General features: G+C 36.5%; 1 protein-coding gene across 1 annotated transcript; it reads right to left on the reverse strand.

Moving 5' to 3' along the window:
- Window positions 1-10,274: 10,274 nt before the first annotated feature.
- On the reverse strand, window positions 10,275-16,714 carry LOC148696155 (uncharacterized). Its single transcript, XM_088695575.1, has 8 exons — window positions 16,548-16,714; window positions 15,447-15,547; window positions 12,157-12,452; window positions 11,704-11,942; window positions 11,361-11,579; window positions 11,148-11,246; window positions 10,981-11,061; window positions 10,275-10,879 (listed from the first exon to the last, which is right to left on the reverse strand). The coding sequence occupies exons 3-8, from the start codon at window positions 12,443-12,445 to the stop codon at window positions 10,772-10,774; spliced, it is 1,035 nt and encodes a 344-aa protein (XP_088551701.1). The 5' UTR covers window positions 12,446-12,452; window positions 15,447-15,547; window positions 16,548-16,714; the 3' UTR covers window positions 10,275-10,771.
- Window positions 16,715-17,827: the final 1,113 nt, after the last annotated feature.

Consider the following 17,827-nt stretch of genomic DNA (forward strand, 5'->3'; position numbering starts at 1 on the left):
GATTCCGATATAACCCAGATCCTCTCCAGATCTAAAAAACTAAGTTTAAGGATCAAATGATCCGAGCCGTTGAAATTTGATGCAACGGTTACAATTATTATAACTTTTAGAGGGGCCTCTGTTTGTAGCCGTTGCATCAAATTTCAACGGCCTGAATCATTTGATTCTTAGGCTCAATTGTTCACCACTAGCCGTTGGATTAAATTTTGACATTTCATTTGGAGATGCTCTAATATGGTTTGGTGTTAGCAAAATTAATACAACATTAAGAAAAATGCCCACGACCCCTCCATACACCTCTCCCAGTCCCAAGCCGCTTCCAATTGTTGGAGCCCAGAGCAAAAGATGTACTCTACCTCTATCACATTACTGAAGGCCTGAATCCTTATCAAAGATTTAAGTGTAAAAAATGTAAAGAAAGCAAGTTATTATATTTAATTAGCAGAGAGCATACACTTTGTGTGTGTGAATAATTTCTTTTAATAAGTGCTAAACCTTAGGTGCATTTTTTTTTTAATATTACATAATTACTGTTTTGTCATTTTTATGTAAATATTATGCATCAAAAGTGAGAATAAAATTAGAAAAATAAGCATTAAAAAAAAGATAAAATAAGAAAAATAAGAATATGAATGTAATTTTGTTAAAAGGTACAAAATTATTATTTTACCTTTCTTTTATCAATAATGTGTGGACAAATTAAGGAAAAAAAAAAAAAAGGTTGACAAGAAAGGTTTTTTTTAATAATAGTATAGATAATAATACGGCTAGTGATGAACAATGACAGTAAAAACAGTACGTAGGTGCACATCACAACACCACTTTTGTACGCTTCGGCAAGCGGAAACCCACAAATCAAGAAAAAAGAAAAGAGAAAACCCTTTATTTTGGGTTTCTTTTTCCGTTTCCTATTTTCCCTCTCACACTTTTCTATTTGGTTTTATTTTTTGTTTCGTCTCTCTCCTTTTGCACATTTTCTTCTATTTTCCTCTTCAAATTCCTTTTTTAGTTGGAGTTGCAGATGTGAGTCTGCTTAAACGAGGTAGTATGAATTAGAGGAGAGCAGAAGACGATGACGAAAACAGAACACTGTGTAGAAGAGGAGAGTTCGAAACCGAAGTTGCAGAGCCAGCTGTGGAAGGAGACGATATTCATCCGCCTAGAGATGCTGCCTAGCATCGCTTAGACCGCCTAAGGAGCACCTAGACGGCCGCCTAACTCCCCATTGATTTCTGTAAACGATTTGCCCTAAAGTGCATCGGGCCTCCCACACTCAGCGCCTAGACGCCGTCCAAGACGATTTTCAGAACACTGGCAGATTATCTGCTTTGGCTGTCATTCTCATCTCCTCTTATTTTATGCGATCACGGTTAAATCACGTTAATATTTTATATTTTTTTTATAAAGATAATAAGATAAAAAACAATAGAAATATAAAATATTTACGTACTTTAACCATGACTGTACAAATAGAAGGGGATGAAAAAGGCACCCAAACAGGAGGAAAGACAATCTGTCTCTGTTTAGAACATTGTAAATAAATGTATATATAGTAGAGGATGAAAAATAAATAATAAATTTTATATTAAAAATCATTTACCTTATGCAATTTAACCGTGCTCCTTACTAAAAGAAGAAGAATAAAAAATTTAAATTCACAGTTAGATCCTTATTTCTATATTTCCTCACTTTCCCTTGTCATTTTCAATGAATGTCACATTTGTATGCTCTTAATTAATTACTTAATTTATTTATTCTTGATTTAATTAATAGATTAACTACTTATATGATCTCTAAATTTATGGGTTAGAGTTATGATTTTAAGAATAATTTATATTATGTGTTGTTGTTTTATATTAATTATTAAATAAGTAAATATAAATTTATATTACTAATTTCAGCTAGTCCTCTCAAAAAAAAAAAATTATGGCTCTTAATGTACACAATATGGATAATTCGACATTAAAACGTTAATATAAACATTAAAACCTCGTTTGGCAGTTTGGATTATACTGACTATTTCAATTGGAAATGATAAATAGTCGTCAAATAGTACTGACTAAATTAATCCGGCATTTGATGCTGCATCGGATTAATCTGTATATCGGATAATATCCCGAACTATAATATTTAAAAAAAAAATTAACAGAATAATTGATGTTAAAATGAAAAGTTGATGATAAAATAAAAATCAAATTTAAAAAAATGATAAAAGATAAAATGAAGAAAAAAAAAAGATAATAAATAAACAATCAAAATCCATTACACCGACAAAAAGAACCAGAGGAAAGAAGAAACAAACCCAGGTCGCCGCCCAACAATCACCACTACCACCATACTATTGATAACAGTGTTGGAAATCTCAATTCCTTACAATTAATTCATTGATAAGAATTAATTATGTTTAAGAGCCTGAAAGGGGCTGGGTCAACATCGCACACCTCACCGCGAACGGAGTGAAGAAAAACTTTGCCAATCCAATAAATAAAATTGAGACAAGAGATGAAGAAGAGAGAAGGCTGGTGGAAATCTCAAGATCATTGCCAAAACTTTCGGTTCCAAATTCAAAGAAGTGGAGGAGGAGACGAAGGAGAAGGGTGGCAATGGAATCTCTGGGATGGCCAATCCAGTCTTTATATTTTCCATTGCTGCACTTGTTAGTCCTTCGATTAGATCCAGTCCATGGGGAGGACTTCACGGACGATGCGCAACGAGGGAGAGATTGTTGGACAAAAACGAAGAACCCGACTCATAATACCGAGGTTGTGGAGAGGATATAGATAAGCGGGCGTGTGCCGTATAAAATTAGTGGGTCCGGATTAATTATCCGAAGACTATTTAGTACATAAACGCACAAAACAACCGGTTTCGTATAATTAGTCATATCCGGTACTCTATACGATGTGCCAAACGAGGTTTAAGATACTACTTGCAGAGCTTGATTCAGGAGTAGCAACAAAACATAGATAATTCAACATTCAGGCCTCGTTTGGCAGCTCGGACTGTACTGACTATTTCTGTCGGATAGGATAAATAGCCACCGGATAGTACTGACTAAATTAGTCGGGTGTTTGGTGCAGTATCGGACTAGCGATCGTATTATTTATACTGTGTTTGATATTATACTAGATAGGAGGCATCAAACTTAAAAAAAAAAAAAAATTTTAAATGAAATCATTTTTTTGTTCCCAGGTCTCTCCGCACCCCCCAAACACCCTCCCTCTCTCTCCCTTCTTCTTCCCCGACGATAGAAGAATCCCAAATAATTGTTCCCCAGCTCTCTCCGCCACACCCCCCAAACTCCCTCCCTTTCTCTCCCATATTCTTCTTCCCCGACTAAATAATCCGGACGTTTTGGTTGGTTTTATTAAGCGGGTGTATACCGTATTATCCTATCCGACCGGTTAAATTAATCCGGTGCTTATTTAGTACGAGTGAACGCCAAACACCCGGGTCCGTATAACTAATCCTATCCGATCCTTTATCCGATGTGCCAAACAGAGCCTCAAAGGCTAATAAGCACTAACATAATGCTTGCAGAGCTTGGTTCGGGATTAGCAATGTACTACTACTAATTTACTTACTAAACAACTAATTAAGCATATCTTCAGCAGCAGACTACTCAGACCGAATAAGCGAGATAAAGCCTGGAGGAAGCTCGAAATCATACGTGAAAAGCTCTTCACCTCTCTTCGATAGCTTCCAAGTCCTCGTCCGACAATCTACTCACAGATCATAACCCTCCTTATCCAACTGCCCCACCGAAATCAAATTCCGCACAAACCCGGGATGTGCCAAACATTGTTGATGGTCCACCAAGCCTCACCTGGCAAAAATCGTTGCACTAACTGAATCTTTGAATTTTTCTTTTCTCTTTGCTTCATTTTGCTTATCTCTTTACAGAGACCTTGTAAAGGAAGAAGTTGGGGTCAACGAATCGACACATTTATTGATATTATTTGTGTTTGCGGCTTCATTACCAATAATTTTCCCTATTGTTGGTCCGCATCGGTTCCACACATCGGACAATCCTTGAGGATGTCCCAAGCATGATGCAACTTAAAAGCTTGATTTTTTGGCGTAGTTCTTGTCTTGTAAATTGCCATTACTTTGTCACCCTATGCAAGAAATACATAAATACAATTAGTTGCAAAATAAGACTATGTACATGACAAATAAAATATAAATAAAGAAACTCACCACTTATGCAGCGCTCCTTCCACTAAACCATGTTAACCACAGCCCCCAAGCTTCCCTACCATAAAATGCACGCTTTGTTGATAACCTTGTTGATAACCTTCAACTGATCGTAAACACCACCAACTTTCATTCGGCCGACGTTGGAGTTTTCATTGAACTTATCAACTATTTTAGCCCACAAAACCTTTTTATTTTGATTCTTGCCGACGACACCATCTTCACTAATAGAAACTCATGTCAAACATAAAACAACATCTTCCTCAAATGACCAATTACAACCTCTAATATGATTTTTGCAATCTTGAAAAATTTGGAAATTGGAAGAAATGGTTTTGGAAGATGGTAGAAAGAAAAATTGGAAGAATTGTAGGAGAATAGTGAGTTTTGTGTGGATGTTTGAACAAATACATAGGTATTATAGAGTTTTTGGGTTAATTTTGAGTTAAATAATTTTTATATTTATTTTATCTGTTGGACAATTAAATCTTTTTTTTACCATTAGATTTGATTATATTCAATCTCAACCGTTGGATTCAATGAATATATGAATATATAAATATAAAAAATATAAAAAATAAAAAATTTGAACGCGGAATGTTGGATCAACCAACAACCCATTTAAACTGTGTTGTTGGATAAAAAAAAAAAGAGCCATTAGGCTCATTATGTCTACCGACAGGTGGGGGACATGCCCACGTGGATGGGGTCTGGCTAGTGCTCCAACTAGCGCGTCTAAGAGTGAGGCCTGGGTGACTGGGCTTCACATCTAGTTTTCCACTCTCACATGTGGGCACACCACTAACCCAGCCCACATTTGTGGGCGGAATTTGGTCCAATTTTAGCTTCTAACCCATAACCCCAAATTAGCCCAATGGTTAGAAGGAAATGAGGGAGAATAGATGGTAAATTTTAGAACTTACTCCAAAGGTTGGAGTTGGTCTTAAGGACTTGATCAGATTTTATTTATTTATTTATTTATTATACGTTGGGAGTTGGGCTATCTTTCTATGTAAGTCTCCCTCTTGTTGGAAATTTTTTTCTTCTTAATAAACGATATTGCAACTTAGTACTATGATCTAATGATAATTTTCTTCATTTGTAAGTGCGAGATTTTAGGTTCAATTCTCATCAAAAGCGAGTTTGAACCACAGTATTGTTAGTCCATTGTGAGACTAAACCTCTTCCCCTCAATATAGATAATATCTTATGTACAAAAGAAATAACATAAATGATATTATGTATATTAACATGAGGGCTTAGCCTCACAATAGACTAGTAATAATGTGGTTCAAATTCACTGTTGGCGAAAATCAAATGTAAAACCTCTCATTTATAAGTGAAGAAAAATACCACTAAATTATAATTTTAAGTGGCTCTTTGAATTTTTCTTTAATACAACTACTTAAATACACATACTTTTTTTTTTTGAACAATTGATATTATCTACACTAAGGGGAGAGATGTTGGGCTTAGCCTCACAATGAGCTAGTAATAATGTAGTTTAAATTCGTTTTGCGCGAGAATCGATCCTAAGACATTTCATTTATAAGTAAAAATGAATAACACCAGATTGTAGTATTAAGTGGCAAATACACATACTATTTACATATCTAAATAAATACTGCTAAATTAAAATGAACTGATGATATGAAATTATAGTTTAAGTGATAATCGATTCATAGGAATCCGAATTGCAAAATAGACAGTTGCTATGGTGGTGATCTTGACGAGGTTTATTCTTTTTTTAACTTTTTATTTATTTTTATTTTTGATTTGCCCATTTTAGTTATAAAATGTTAAACATAATAGTTTTATGACTAAAACATTTGGCGCTATATGATTAAATTAAGTGAGATATATTCGTGTGTCACATCAATGTACTAACATAAAATTTAAAGAAAAATTAACGGAATGATCAAATTAATTTGCAAAACTCATATTAGGACTAAATTGATGAATTTTTTATTTCAAGAACTCTTTTATTAAAATGTCCAATTTTAAGGACCAACGGTATAAATTACCCAATCATTATAGACCATCTACAAACAGTAACTTTGGTTCCTTCTTTTCGGTTTTGGTTCGATTTTTTTTTGTTTTTGGCTTTTTGAACGCACCCCTACATTCTTGTACCACAAGCATTTCTCCAAACGGGGATACCAATTGCGTGGCAGCAAACGTTGGTGGCATTCACAAAAGCAATATTGGGGTTGCAGGAAGCTTGGGGTGAGATGGCCGATGCAGCACGGGTAGAGGCTATTAACCACATGACCTACAAGCACATTCTTCCGATGTGATGTTCAAATTAAATTATTTAAAAAAAGTATTTAAAATAGTGATCCTCTCATTACGATTAAAAATGTACACAATGTAGATAATTCAACATTCAAAAGCTAATATAAACACTAACACACTGCTCGCATAACTTATTTCGAGAGTAGTGATGTACAAAACATAGATAATTCAACAATGTTCTTCAACAGCCTGCGGTCTTTCTGGGCGTGATCGAGCTTCCCGTAGTGTTTGCATGCATCTCCTCACTTTCCGCAGCCACAGTTTCCGGCTTCGGACTCGATTTTTATGCCCCTGGCTGAAGGCATCTCTCTCTCTCTCTCTCTCTCTCTCTCTCTCTTCGGAAAAAAGAAAACCCTAGGAGACAGGAATAGTGATTGTGACCCTATTTATACAGAGTTAATTAGAGTTTTATTATATAGTAATTTTAGCATTCAGTTCATAAGCCCCACCATTCACCATTGGTATTGTTCATGCAATTCACGTTATTGATTTAACATGCTCTCTCTACTCCACTTGTAACATCTCACATAGTCCAGGGGAGTGATCTTTATATGTATATTCTCATCCCTACCTAGCACAAGGTTTTTTGGAAGCTCACTGGTTTTGGGTTTCATCCCACATCGCCCAGGGGAGTGATTCTTATATGTATATTCACATCCTTACCTAGCACGAGGCCTTTTGGGAGCTCACTGGCTTCGGTTTCTGTAGAAACTCCGAAGTTAAGCGAGTACGGGGCGGGAGCATTCCCAGGATGGGTGACCCACTGGGAAGTTCTCATGTGAGTTCCTAAAAACAAAACTGTGAGGGTGTGGTAGGAGCCCAAAACGGACAATATCATGCTACGGTGGAGTAGAGCCCGGAATGTGGTGGGAGCCTGGGTCGAGATGTGACAATTTGGTATCAGAGCCTAACCCTAGCCGTGGTGTGCCGACGAGGACGTCGGGCCCCCTAAGGGGAATGGATTGTAACATCCCACATCACCCAGGGGAATGATCCTTATATGTATATTCTCATCCCTACCTAGCACGAGGTTTTTTGGGAGCTCATTGGCTTCGGGTTTCGTAGGAACTCCGAAGTTAAGCGAGTACGGGCCGAGAGCATTTCTAAGATGAGTGTTCCGCCGGGAAGTGTTGTGTGAGTTTCTAGAAACAAAACCGTGAGGGTGTGGTAGGGGTCCAAAGCGGCCAATATCGTGCTACGGTGAAGTTGAGCCCGGACCGGGATGTGACACCATTACTTTAGAAATGAATTTTTTTTTAAAAGACCATGATATTTAATTATGAAGAAATCACACTTGGCCCATGCAATATTGCTAGCTCCATTCGAAATGACTCCTCTTTTTGGATTTTTTTCCGATATGTTTTATTATCTCGTAGTGCAATGTTAAATGTTCATTGAAACCGTTCAATTCCAAAGTCATCGATCCTCTATAACTTATTATCATATTATATATGGGTGAAACGAAATACTATATCAATTGTTATTTTGATTATGTTTTTTTTTTCTCTATTTCCAAAACTGTTATTCTTGACAATGAATTATCTGTGCAGAGCCTACTAGTTTAGATCGACCCTTTGCTTTGCTTGTACTGGTGGTCCTGCAACCACATTCCACTAGAGTTTTCCTTGCAAGCAGCAGCATCTTGATCGCGAACTGTCGATGTTGACTCATCGATATCAAATACACCTTGCTATCTTCTGAAGGTAGTTGGATTGATCACTGTAATGTTCTCACGCTCTTTTTTAGCTGCAATCGTTATTTTATATGCTGACTGCACTGCAAAGAAATTGGTCTAAGAACACAAAATAAAAAAATTTAGTGAAGTCAGCATTTAAAATAAGGTTAAAAGATAAGTCTACAAGAGTTACAAAAGATGAAGGGCTAAAGACTCCATTTAATTTCTTACTAACCACAAATAATGACAAGTAAACTTACTTTCCCACTAACCACCAAATAATGACAATTATAATTAATTTAATATTAAAAATGAACCAACACCTAGCTAGATCATTCTCATTCTCGTTACGTCACAAAATGTCTTCAGCTTCGTCCCAACCTTCTTCTTCTAAGTCACGCTCTTGTAATCAAGGATGACAATTTAAACCGTTAAATTCGATAACCATGAATAACCGCCCAAATAGAACGAATTTGGGTATGAAAATTCAAGTATATTATGGATATGGGGAAAAACCACGAACTCTATTCGGTTATGGTTTTGGAATGTTTAAAGGGATCTCCAATCCGTATCTGTCTCCAAATCCGACCCGAATATTATATATTAATATATAATATATAATATAATTTATATACAACAAAATGGTATTATATAATATATATATATATATATATATATATAATAGTATTCACCGAAGCCTACACTATATTCATTATGCACCAAACATCATGTTTATGGGAGATATCAACCGCTAACAGCATCAATGTTTTATCAATACTTATTTCTATACTCTACAAAATGTATTCATTGAATCATTTTATATATCAGATGTTTCAAGTTTGTTATTTTTTTTTTCTTCTTACTATTGGACATAGCTATTTAATGACGAAATTAGTATCTACTAAATTATAGTGCGTTAATTGGATGAATATAATTTTTTTTATTTTTGACGAAGATGTTACCTGGTGTTGGTAATGGACAATTTCCCATGGTTAATTTGTGGTTATGAATATGGTTAATTTTCGTGTTTATGATGATGGAAATAGCGTTTCCATCCTTAAATCGAACTGTTGTCATCCCTACCCGTAATATTGTTCCTGAACCAATTATATTAAGAGAAGGAAGGCCTGGAAGTCTACCAAACACCTACGTAGAGTTACTGCCAAAACTTTCGAAAGAGATCGGTTAGGCCACTGAACACTTTGTTCAATACCATGGCTTCTGGCGAAACCTTGCCTTTGCCTTGAAAGTAGTCTTGCTGCTTCAACACCATTCCAACTTCCTCAAAGCTTCTGCACCAACTGCAAGTACTTGTGCCGCCGCCTGTGGATCCTACATTTTCTTCTTGCACTAGTACAAAAAATACTTTGGGTGACGTAGGTCCTTCGTCGCGCAAAGTCAAAAAAACGTCGCGCAACAATTTGCGTGACGAACTTTCGTCGCGCGACAAGCGTCGCGCCACGCCTGTGAAAGAAGGTTTTGCGTGACGAAGAAGTTACATGCGTCGCGCAAAGGGTCTTTGCGTGACGTAGTAACACGCGTCACGCAAAGTGGGTTGGCGTGACCTAGGTCTGCGTCACGCAAAGTGGGTTTGCGTGACCTAAGCATGTGTCACGCAAAGTGGGTGTGGGTTGGCGTGACCTAGGTGTGCGTCACGCAAAGTAGGTTTGCATGACCTAGGTATGCGTCACGCAAAGTGGGTGTGGTTTGGCGTGACCTAGGTGTGCGTCACGCAAAGTAGGTTTGCGTGACCTAGGTATGCGTCACGCAAAGTGGGTGTGGTTTGGCGTGACCTAGGTGTGCGTCACGCAAAGTAGGTTTGCGTGACCTAGGTATGAGTCACGCAAAGTGGGTGTGGGTTGGCGTGACCAAGGTGTGCGTCACGCAAAGTAGGTTTGTGTGACCTAGGTATGAGTCACGCAAAGTGGGTGTGGGTTGGCGTGACCAAGGTGTGCGTCACGCAAACTTTGCGTGACGTATGGAACTTTTTCGTCGTGCAAACTTTTTATGTTTTTATTTTTTTTCAATTTTTTTGACAAAAATATTTTTGATTTATTAATATTTTTTATTTAATTTTTAATAAATATTGTAATTCAATTCTAAACAATAAACCAAGAAAAAATTTAATTATAAACCATATGAAAATGTGCATACAAGATGTCTAAACAAAAAAAGAAAAAACTACAACAAGTAGTGTTCTAGGTTTGAAAACTACTGGGTATCGGGTAGGTGAGGTGGCTGGGAGGTCGAAGGTGGAGTAAGATCAGGTGTTGGCAGCTGGATTTGGAGACCGGACACCGCTAAGGCCTGTACAATCATACTCATCTGGGCCCTCATCTGCTCGTTCTCAACTCTCATCTGCTCGTTCTCAGCCTTTATATGCTCGCTCTGGGCCCTCATCTGCTCACTTTGGGCCTTTATCTGCTCGTCCTGGGCTGCAAGCTGACCTTTTAGGGTTGTCACTTCCTCCTTCAGGGTGTTGACCTCTCCTGTGGTCGAATTGGAAGAAGAGGCACCCGTCTCACGAACCCGCGCCTTCCCCATACCCCGAACAACCTTGCCATGACGACGACCGTACTTTTGATCCAGGACCTCAGTCATGATCTAAAAACCTACATCCTCGGGTAAAGTGACGTCCTCCATTGGGGTTTCCGAGGGAAGTTGTGATGTTGCTTCTTGGAGAACAGCATCGCCCTTTTCCACCATAGTAGCCTGTAATAATAAAGAAAAAACATATAATTGTTAATAACAAAATATAAATAATATTTGAACGATTCATAAATATAAGAATAATAACAATTACATCTACTTACATGAAGCTGCTCAGCGATCTCATTGCCAGGTCGAACGTAAACGTCCTTGAACACGTCGATCTCTGGGAACTTAGAACCCTCCTAAAAAAAAAAAAACATTAGGAAAATTTTATTAATCAAGAATAAAAAATAAATTGTATAAAATTTCAAAATTAATATACTTTTACCTGACGTCGTGTCTCAAGCCTATACGAAAAGGGCTTCGAACCAGAATGGTGGAGAAGTGTCTTAGACTCCCGAGCTATCTTGCCAGCAACAGATTTCTTCTGTTAAACACACAATATAAATGTTAGTGCAACTATTTGAAAGAAATTATTTTAAAAAGCTTAAAAAAATAACTAAAACTTTAATGAATTATTATTAAAATATTAAGTACATACCACAAATTTTGGGTCCGTAAAATGGTTGCAAAGCCATTCCCAATCCTCTGGCCGGTCCTCCAACTCGGATGGGCAACCCTCTAGGCGAGCAACCTCTGGATCATTAAATTTCTTAAAATGCGCATGAAGATCGCTCTTCCAATTTTTGTACCGATTTGCGAAGGTCTCGTCTAAGTAGGTGATGACCTCAGGGGATATGTCCTTAAAATCAAAATTGACCTACAAATAAAACAACAAAATAATAGTAAGAAATTTAATAATATTAAGATAATATACTTTGGTTTATAATATTTGTAAACATAATTAAAAAAAATGATAAAAGGCCAAAAATTAATATACTAACCGACAACTTGTCTCGCACCAGTATCTTCGTCTCCTGAGGAATTTCTGCCCAAGTCTCCCACTGCATAGGACAACAATTCCGAATAACACAACCACAGCTAGTAGCGACGATGCTATGTTGCTGTGAGGTAGCCGCTCCACGATGTCGCGAGTCATATGCAATCTTGATCAAGGAGGCAGACAGACGTACATTCTGTGCCGTCTTCAGCATTCGATTAGGCCCCCTGGTTTTTTTTTTAGCTATCCAAAAAAACTTAAATGGTGAAAATCCTAAGCTTAAATTTCTATAGAAAATTTTGCAAAACCTCCCCTAATAGTATATCATTTCCCAAAACCTTAAAAAAGTAAAATAACAGTAATTCACAACCCGCAACAAATTTTCACAATCATAAAAATAATAGTTTTAAAATGAAAATAAAATACAACGTAGTGAGAATTAGGAAAATAAAACTACCTGGCTGGGAGCCCCCATCCTCAACTCTGGATGATGAGGAAGTGTGAACAGAAGGCTCCAAATCGCGGCGGTGCCGGTGAGGCCGCCGTGCACTGAGCGACTGAACCGACACTGATGACGTCGATGATACAGGCACCTGGGATGCCGTAGCAGTAGCCTCATTAAGGGGTGTAGGCTCCCCAATCAATGGAGCACTCACGGATGGAGCACTCACAGATGGAGCAGTAAATGCTGGTAATGCGGGAGGCGCATTGGTCACACTCCTACGACGAGTGATCAACTTCGACATCTATACACTTTTTGAAGAAAACATTCAACTCAACATCATTTGACAGACAAACTTATCAGTAAGAAATTTAACAAAAGAATAGAAAACAAAAGGCGAAAGCATAAATCTTTTCTCGCTAAAAAGAAGGTAAAAGGCTTAAAAGCATGCCACACAAAATGCTGAAAGAATACCTTTTCAGCTTTTATAATATTTGCTTAATGGAATATAGGATTTCAAGGTTCAACCACCAAGTTCTTGATGAGAAATACATAACAAAAAGAAATTGTGCAAAGGTCTAATTAAACCAATGTCATAACAATGAAACGAAAAGTTTCACATGCCGAAACTGAAACACACACTACACTGCTACAACTTTGAAATTAAAATGCCAATTATCTAAAGTTAGTCAATTCTACTTCACATATCACACATCACAACTTAGTCAATTCTAAAGTTAGTCAATTATGTAAAGTTAGTCAATTCTAAAAACTTCACATATCACACATCACATATCACATATCACAACTTAGTCAACTTACAAATTAAAATGCCAATTATCTAAAGTTAGTCAATTCTACTTCACATATCACAACTTAGAAATTAAAATGCCAATTATGTAAAGTTAGTCAATTCTAAAAACTTCACATATCACACATCACATATCACATATCACAACTTAGTCAACTTACAAATTAAAATGCCAATTATCTAAAGTTAGTCAATTCTACTTCACATATCACAACTTAGAAATTAAAATGCCAATTATCTAAAGTTAGTCAATTCTAAAGTTAGTCAATTCTAAATATTTCATTACTTTGGCCAGATTTTTCCTGGCCAGCGATTATTGAATAAACGACTTGAATTCCATCTAACATGACAGAACAATAATGATTTATCACTCTGTCAAAGTTGTGATCATCGTTAAACTTGATTATCAATTAAAACCCCACCCTCATCCCTCCCCAAAAACAAAAAGAAAAAATATCAAACATTATTAACCACACAAATGAAATGCCATTTTGAGTAGGACAACAAAATTTTGGTTCAGCTGGTATATGTTTAAGTACAAAAATCAAATTCTTCATGACAAACATGTGTTGATGTTTATATACAATCAGGGATTTTTTTTTTATTTTTATTTTGGGACAAGTGGAAAAAGCCTAAAACAACTAAGTAACAACTGGGATCGAGTGCAGGCCTATCCCGTGGTCATGAATAATCGAACATAAACACTCGAAGGCTACTCCAAAAGCTACGAAAATGTCTCTTTAGGCCCAATTTAGCAAAAGCAACACTCTACAACATTTTCCCATTTAGTTAGGTTACGCATGAATGTGTGATTATTTAGTGACAAACAAAAAATGGAATGAGTGGTGTCATTAGAGACTTAAAGACTAATATCCATACCAATCTTCCAATTGCTATTTTTGTAGTTGCCAAAATCTTCCACCACGACAATAAAAATAGCCATATTTTCATGAAGGTACACCCATTGTATACAATTACATATCTAAACCCAAATATGTATACCATATAAGAACACCAAATTAACTAATTTGAAAAAAAAGTAAAAGATCAAGAGCAATAACAAACGGGAACATTTGCTTTTCAATGAAATAAAAATTGCAAGTTTAACATGAAAACCAGACCAATCTACACAAAAATAACGTAAAAACTAATTGAAAGAACAAAACACACTATCACCATAGCATAGTTTCTAAACAGAGGCAAAACCAACAAGCAAAAATAAATAAATAAATACATCCAACTGAACACCGAAACATATGATCTGAAATAATTAAAACAACTAAACATAGCACTCAAATAACTCCATAAAAAGTAAAAAGTAACTGTAGACATCGAAATTTCGGTGAAATGAATGTTAACCAATAATTAAAATTTCAACGCTTACGTGTCACATAAATTTTACATGTAGCGTGTGACTCAACGAAAAATCGAAATAAATTGGAAAGGTCATCAAATAGGACACGTGTCAATATCTGGCAGAAATGATTTATTTCATCTGATTATTTAAATCCAAAAATCAAGTTTTGGAATTCTATAAATAGGAGGCCAAGGCATTCATTTCGGGGGAAGAAGGAAGAAGGAAGAGAAAGAAAGGAAGAAAGAAAGAAAGAAGGGAATTCACATCACACCAAAACCTTGAAGCCTTGAAACTCTAAAAGCTCTCAAGCAAATCCCGAAGGATCAAGAAAACACTCTTCGTTCTTCGTCAAACCTTCCTTCAAGGTCAAGCCCCAACGGCCCTTGAAGAACTTCCGCCGACTCAAGATCAAGCCCCGACGGCCCCTTGAAGAAAGCGTTCATCATCCGTTCGTCCTAAGATCAAGCCCCAACGGCCCTTTGGATCAACAACCTCAACAAATTCACACATCCAATCGTTCTTCAAGATTAAGCCCAAAAGCCTTGAAGATCCGTTCATCCATCAACCTTCAAGATCAAGCCCAAAAGCCCTTGAAGAAATCCACACAACCATTATCCTAAGATCAAGCCCCAACGGCCCTTTGGATCAACAACCTCAACAAATCCACACATCCAATCGTTCTTCAAGATTAAGCCCAAAAGCCCTTGAAGATCCGCTCATCCATCAACCTTCAAGATCAAGCCCAAAAGCCCTTGAAGAAATCCATACATCCAGTCTTCAAGATCAAGCCCAAAAGCCCTCGAAGATCCGTTCATCAACTGTTCATCCCTAGATCAAGCCCCGACGGCCCTTTGGATCAACAGCTCATCCACAAACCTTCACCCTACGAAGATAGAATCAGAGGATCAAATTACAAAGAGATTGTAACCCCAAAATCATTAAACATAAAATATATTTTGTACACGTATTCTTGTTTCTTGTTTCAGGAATTTTTCGTGTTTACAGTAACATCACACACGACAGACTAACAACATCATAGTTGCAGTGAAAAATAGAAGCTCAAAAGTAAAACAAATACAAAGATCTATATCATGAAATAATAAAAAATTTAAAAATAAAAAAAAGGTGCACAAATACCTTTCTCGGCTAGTGTTGAAGTGTTCTTTTTCTTCTGGTTGGAAAAGTTGAATTGTTGTTAAGTCCAGAGGGATTGAAATGTCCTTCTCTCGACCTAGAACCTGAGGAAATAAAAAGTGAGATGTCAAAGTAATTCTTGTCAACCAAGAACGCCATATTTCAATGAAAAAAAATATTTAAAAAAGATATGTAATCCCTAAATAACAATGAACTGCAATTTCACCCTAATCCCTAATCCCTACAACGAACTGCAATTTCACCCATCCCTGCTTTCAACTCCTGCAACTCTGCCACTGCAGGAAGCACGGCTGCTAACGTCGTCGAATCAAAACCCATCCCACCCACAACCATATCTCCAAAAACCCGCATCGAATCAGCGTAATAACAATTCCTCACCAACCCAGGAAAAAAAAAGTGAAAGATCAAGAGCAATAACAAACGGGAACATTTGCATTTCAATGAAATAAAAATTGCAAGTTTAACATGAAAACCAGACCAATCTACACAAAAATAACGTAAAAACTAATTGAAAGAACAAAACACACTATCACCATAGCATAGTTTCTAAACAGAGGCAAAACCAACCAGCAAAAATAAATAAATAAATACATCCAACTGAACACCGAAACATATGATCTGAAATAATTAAAACAACTAAACATAGCACTCAAATAACTCCATAAAAAGTAAAAAGTCTAAAAACCCGTTACCTAACAAAGACAGTAAGAACTCCAAGTGCAAATCCTCAATAGAGAACCTGTGAAATGCTGAACACAAAAGCACAAAAAAAAAAGCAATTAAAATTCGATGCTCAAAACGAAATAACATCACACACGACAGACTAACAACATCATAGTTGCAGTGAAAAATGGAAGCTCAAAAGTAAAACAAATACAAAGATCTATATCATGAAATAATAAAAACCCATCGCAAATCACAACAACAATCGACCCAACATACAAATTCAATCCTAACCCATCAACAATCGAGTGCGCGTGCAGCAAAATCACAAACCCTAATCGTAGTGAAACCCTACAATGAACTGCAATTTCACCCTAATCCCTAAATAACAAAAACCCATCGCAAATCACAAACCCTTACCTTGATTTTGGGACTTGATTCTCGTCGGCTTCGAGATTCATGTGGCTACCCGTCGTTTAGAACGAGACGGAAGAGAGAAGTCTATGGGAAAGAGAGAGGGAAGACAAGTCTGGGTTAAAGATTTGGGGATCAAGGTTGCGAAGAGGAGAGATGAGCAAGAGGGAAGAGATAGACTCCTGCAATTTGATTTGCAATTTGAGCGAGAGGAAAGTCTGCAATTTAAGCAAAACCGAGAAGAAAATCTGCAATTTTAGCAAAACCGAAAGTCTGCAATTTAAGCAAAACCGAGAGGAAGAGGAAGAGGATAAGAGGTCTGAAAAGAGGTCTACGGAAAGAAAAACCGAGAGGAAAAGAGGATAGGATATATGGTTGCAAAACTTGGAAAAATTGAAAACAAACGCCTATTTTTCGCTAAGGGGCGCCAAAATTATCAATTGGCGTGACGTAGGTATACAATTTGACGTCACGCAAAGTGGTTTTGCGCGACGATTAAAGCGTCGCGCAAGGTTTTTTTTTTTTTTTTTTTAAGTATTAAAAAAATTACCAAAAATGTGACTTTACTCCTTTCAAGTTCAATTTTTATTTCACATAAACACCACAATAATATATTATTCTAAAAAAAACCCATAATAATTTTTTTTACATATATATCATTCAATTTCTTAAGTGTTATAAGTACAAATTAAATAAATTAAAATCTACTTAGTAAATACATATACCATTGCACTTGATGGGAAACACATTGTACGAAACTAGTTTCAACGATCCAACCGTCAAACTTGTTTTTATATGTTTCAAGATTGCATACGCCAAAAATAGGAAAAAAAAACATTTAGAGATCAAGTAACGCGACAAAACTTTTCGACGGTTATAAATGAAAAATAACGATTTAACGGTAGTTTTAACTCTGATTTTGATGATTTTTTACAGCTACACTCCTTGACCCTATATGAATCCAATGAACTAATTCGATCGTCAATTTAATGTATTTACACAAGTGGATACCACAAAATCTTATGTTATACTTAATGAAAGTATTAATAAACTCTAAGTGTTAGTAAATCTACCATTTTGATGGGAAACACATTGTACGAAACTAGTTTCAACGATCCAACCGTCAAACTTGTTTGTATATGCTTCGAGATCGCATACGCCAAAAATAGGAAAAAAAAAACATTTAGAGATCAAGTAACGCGACAAAACTTTTCGACGGTTATAAATGAAAAATAACGATTTAACGGTAGTTTTAACTCCGATTTTGATGATTTTTTACAGCTACA

The sequence above is a fragment of the Pyrus communis genome, chromosome 6 (genome assembly GCF_041283825.1).
Source record: "Pyrus communis isolate YQ-2024b chromosome 6, ASM4128382v1, whole genome shotgun sequence".
In the NCBI taxonomy this organism is placed as follows: Eukaryota; Viridiplantae; Streptophyta; class Magnoliopsida; order Rosales; family Rosaceae; genus Pyrus; species Pyrus communis.

Excerpts from the sequence above, each read along its gene's own strand:
- LOC148696155 (XM_088695575.1), bottom strand. The coding sequence starts at position 12,445 with ATGTCGAAGTTGATCACTCGTCGTAGGAGTGTGACCAATGCGCCTCCC. Across the intron at positions 11,062-11,147 it reads GGCTTGAGACACGACGTCAG|GAGGGTTCTAAGTTCCCAGA; the intron begins GTAAAAGTATAT and ends TTTTTTTTTTAG. Across the intron at positions 10,880-10,980 it reads AGATCGCTGAGCAGCTTCAT|GCTACTATGGTGGAAAAGGG; the intron begins GTAAGTAGATGT and ends TTATTATTACAG.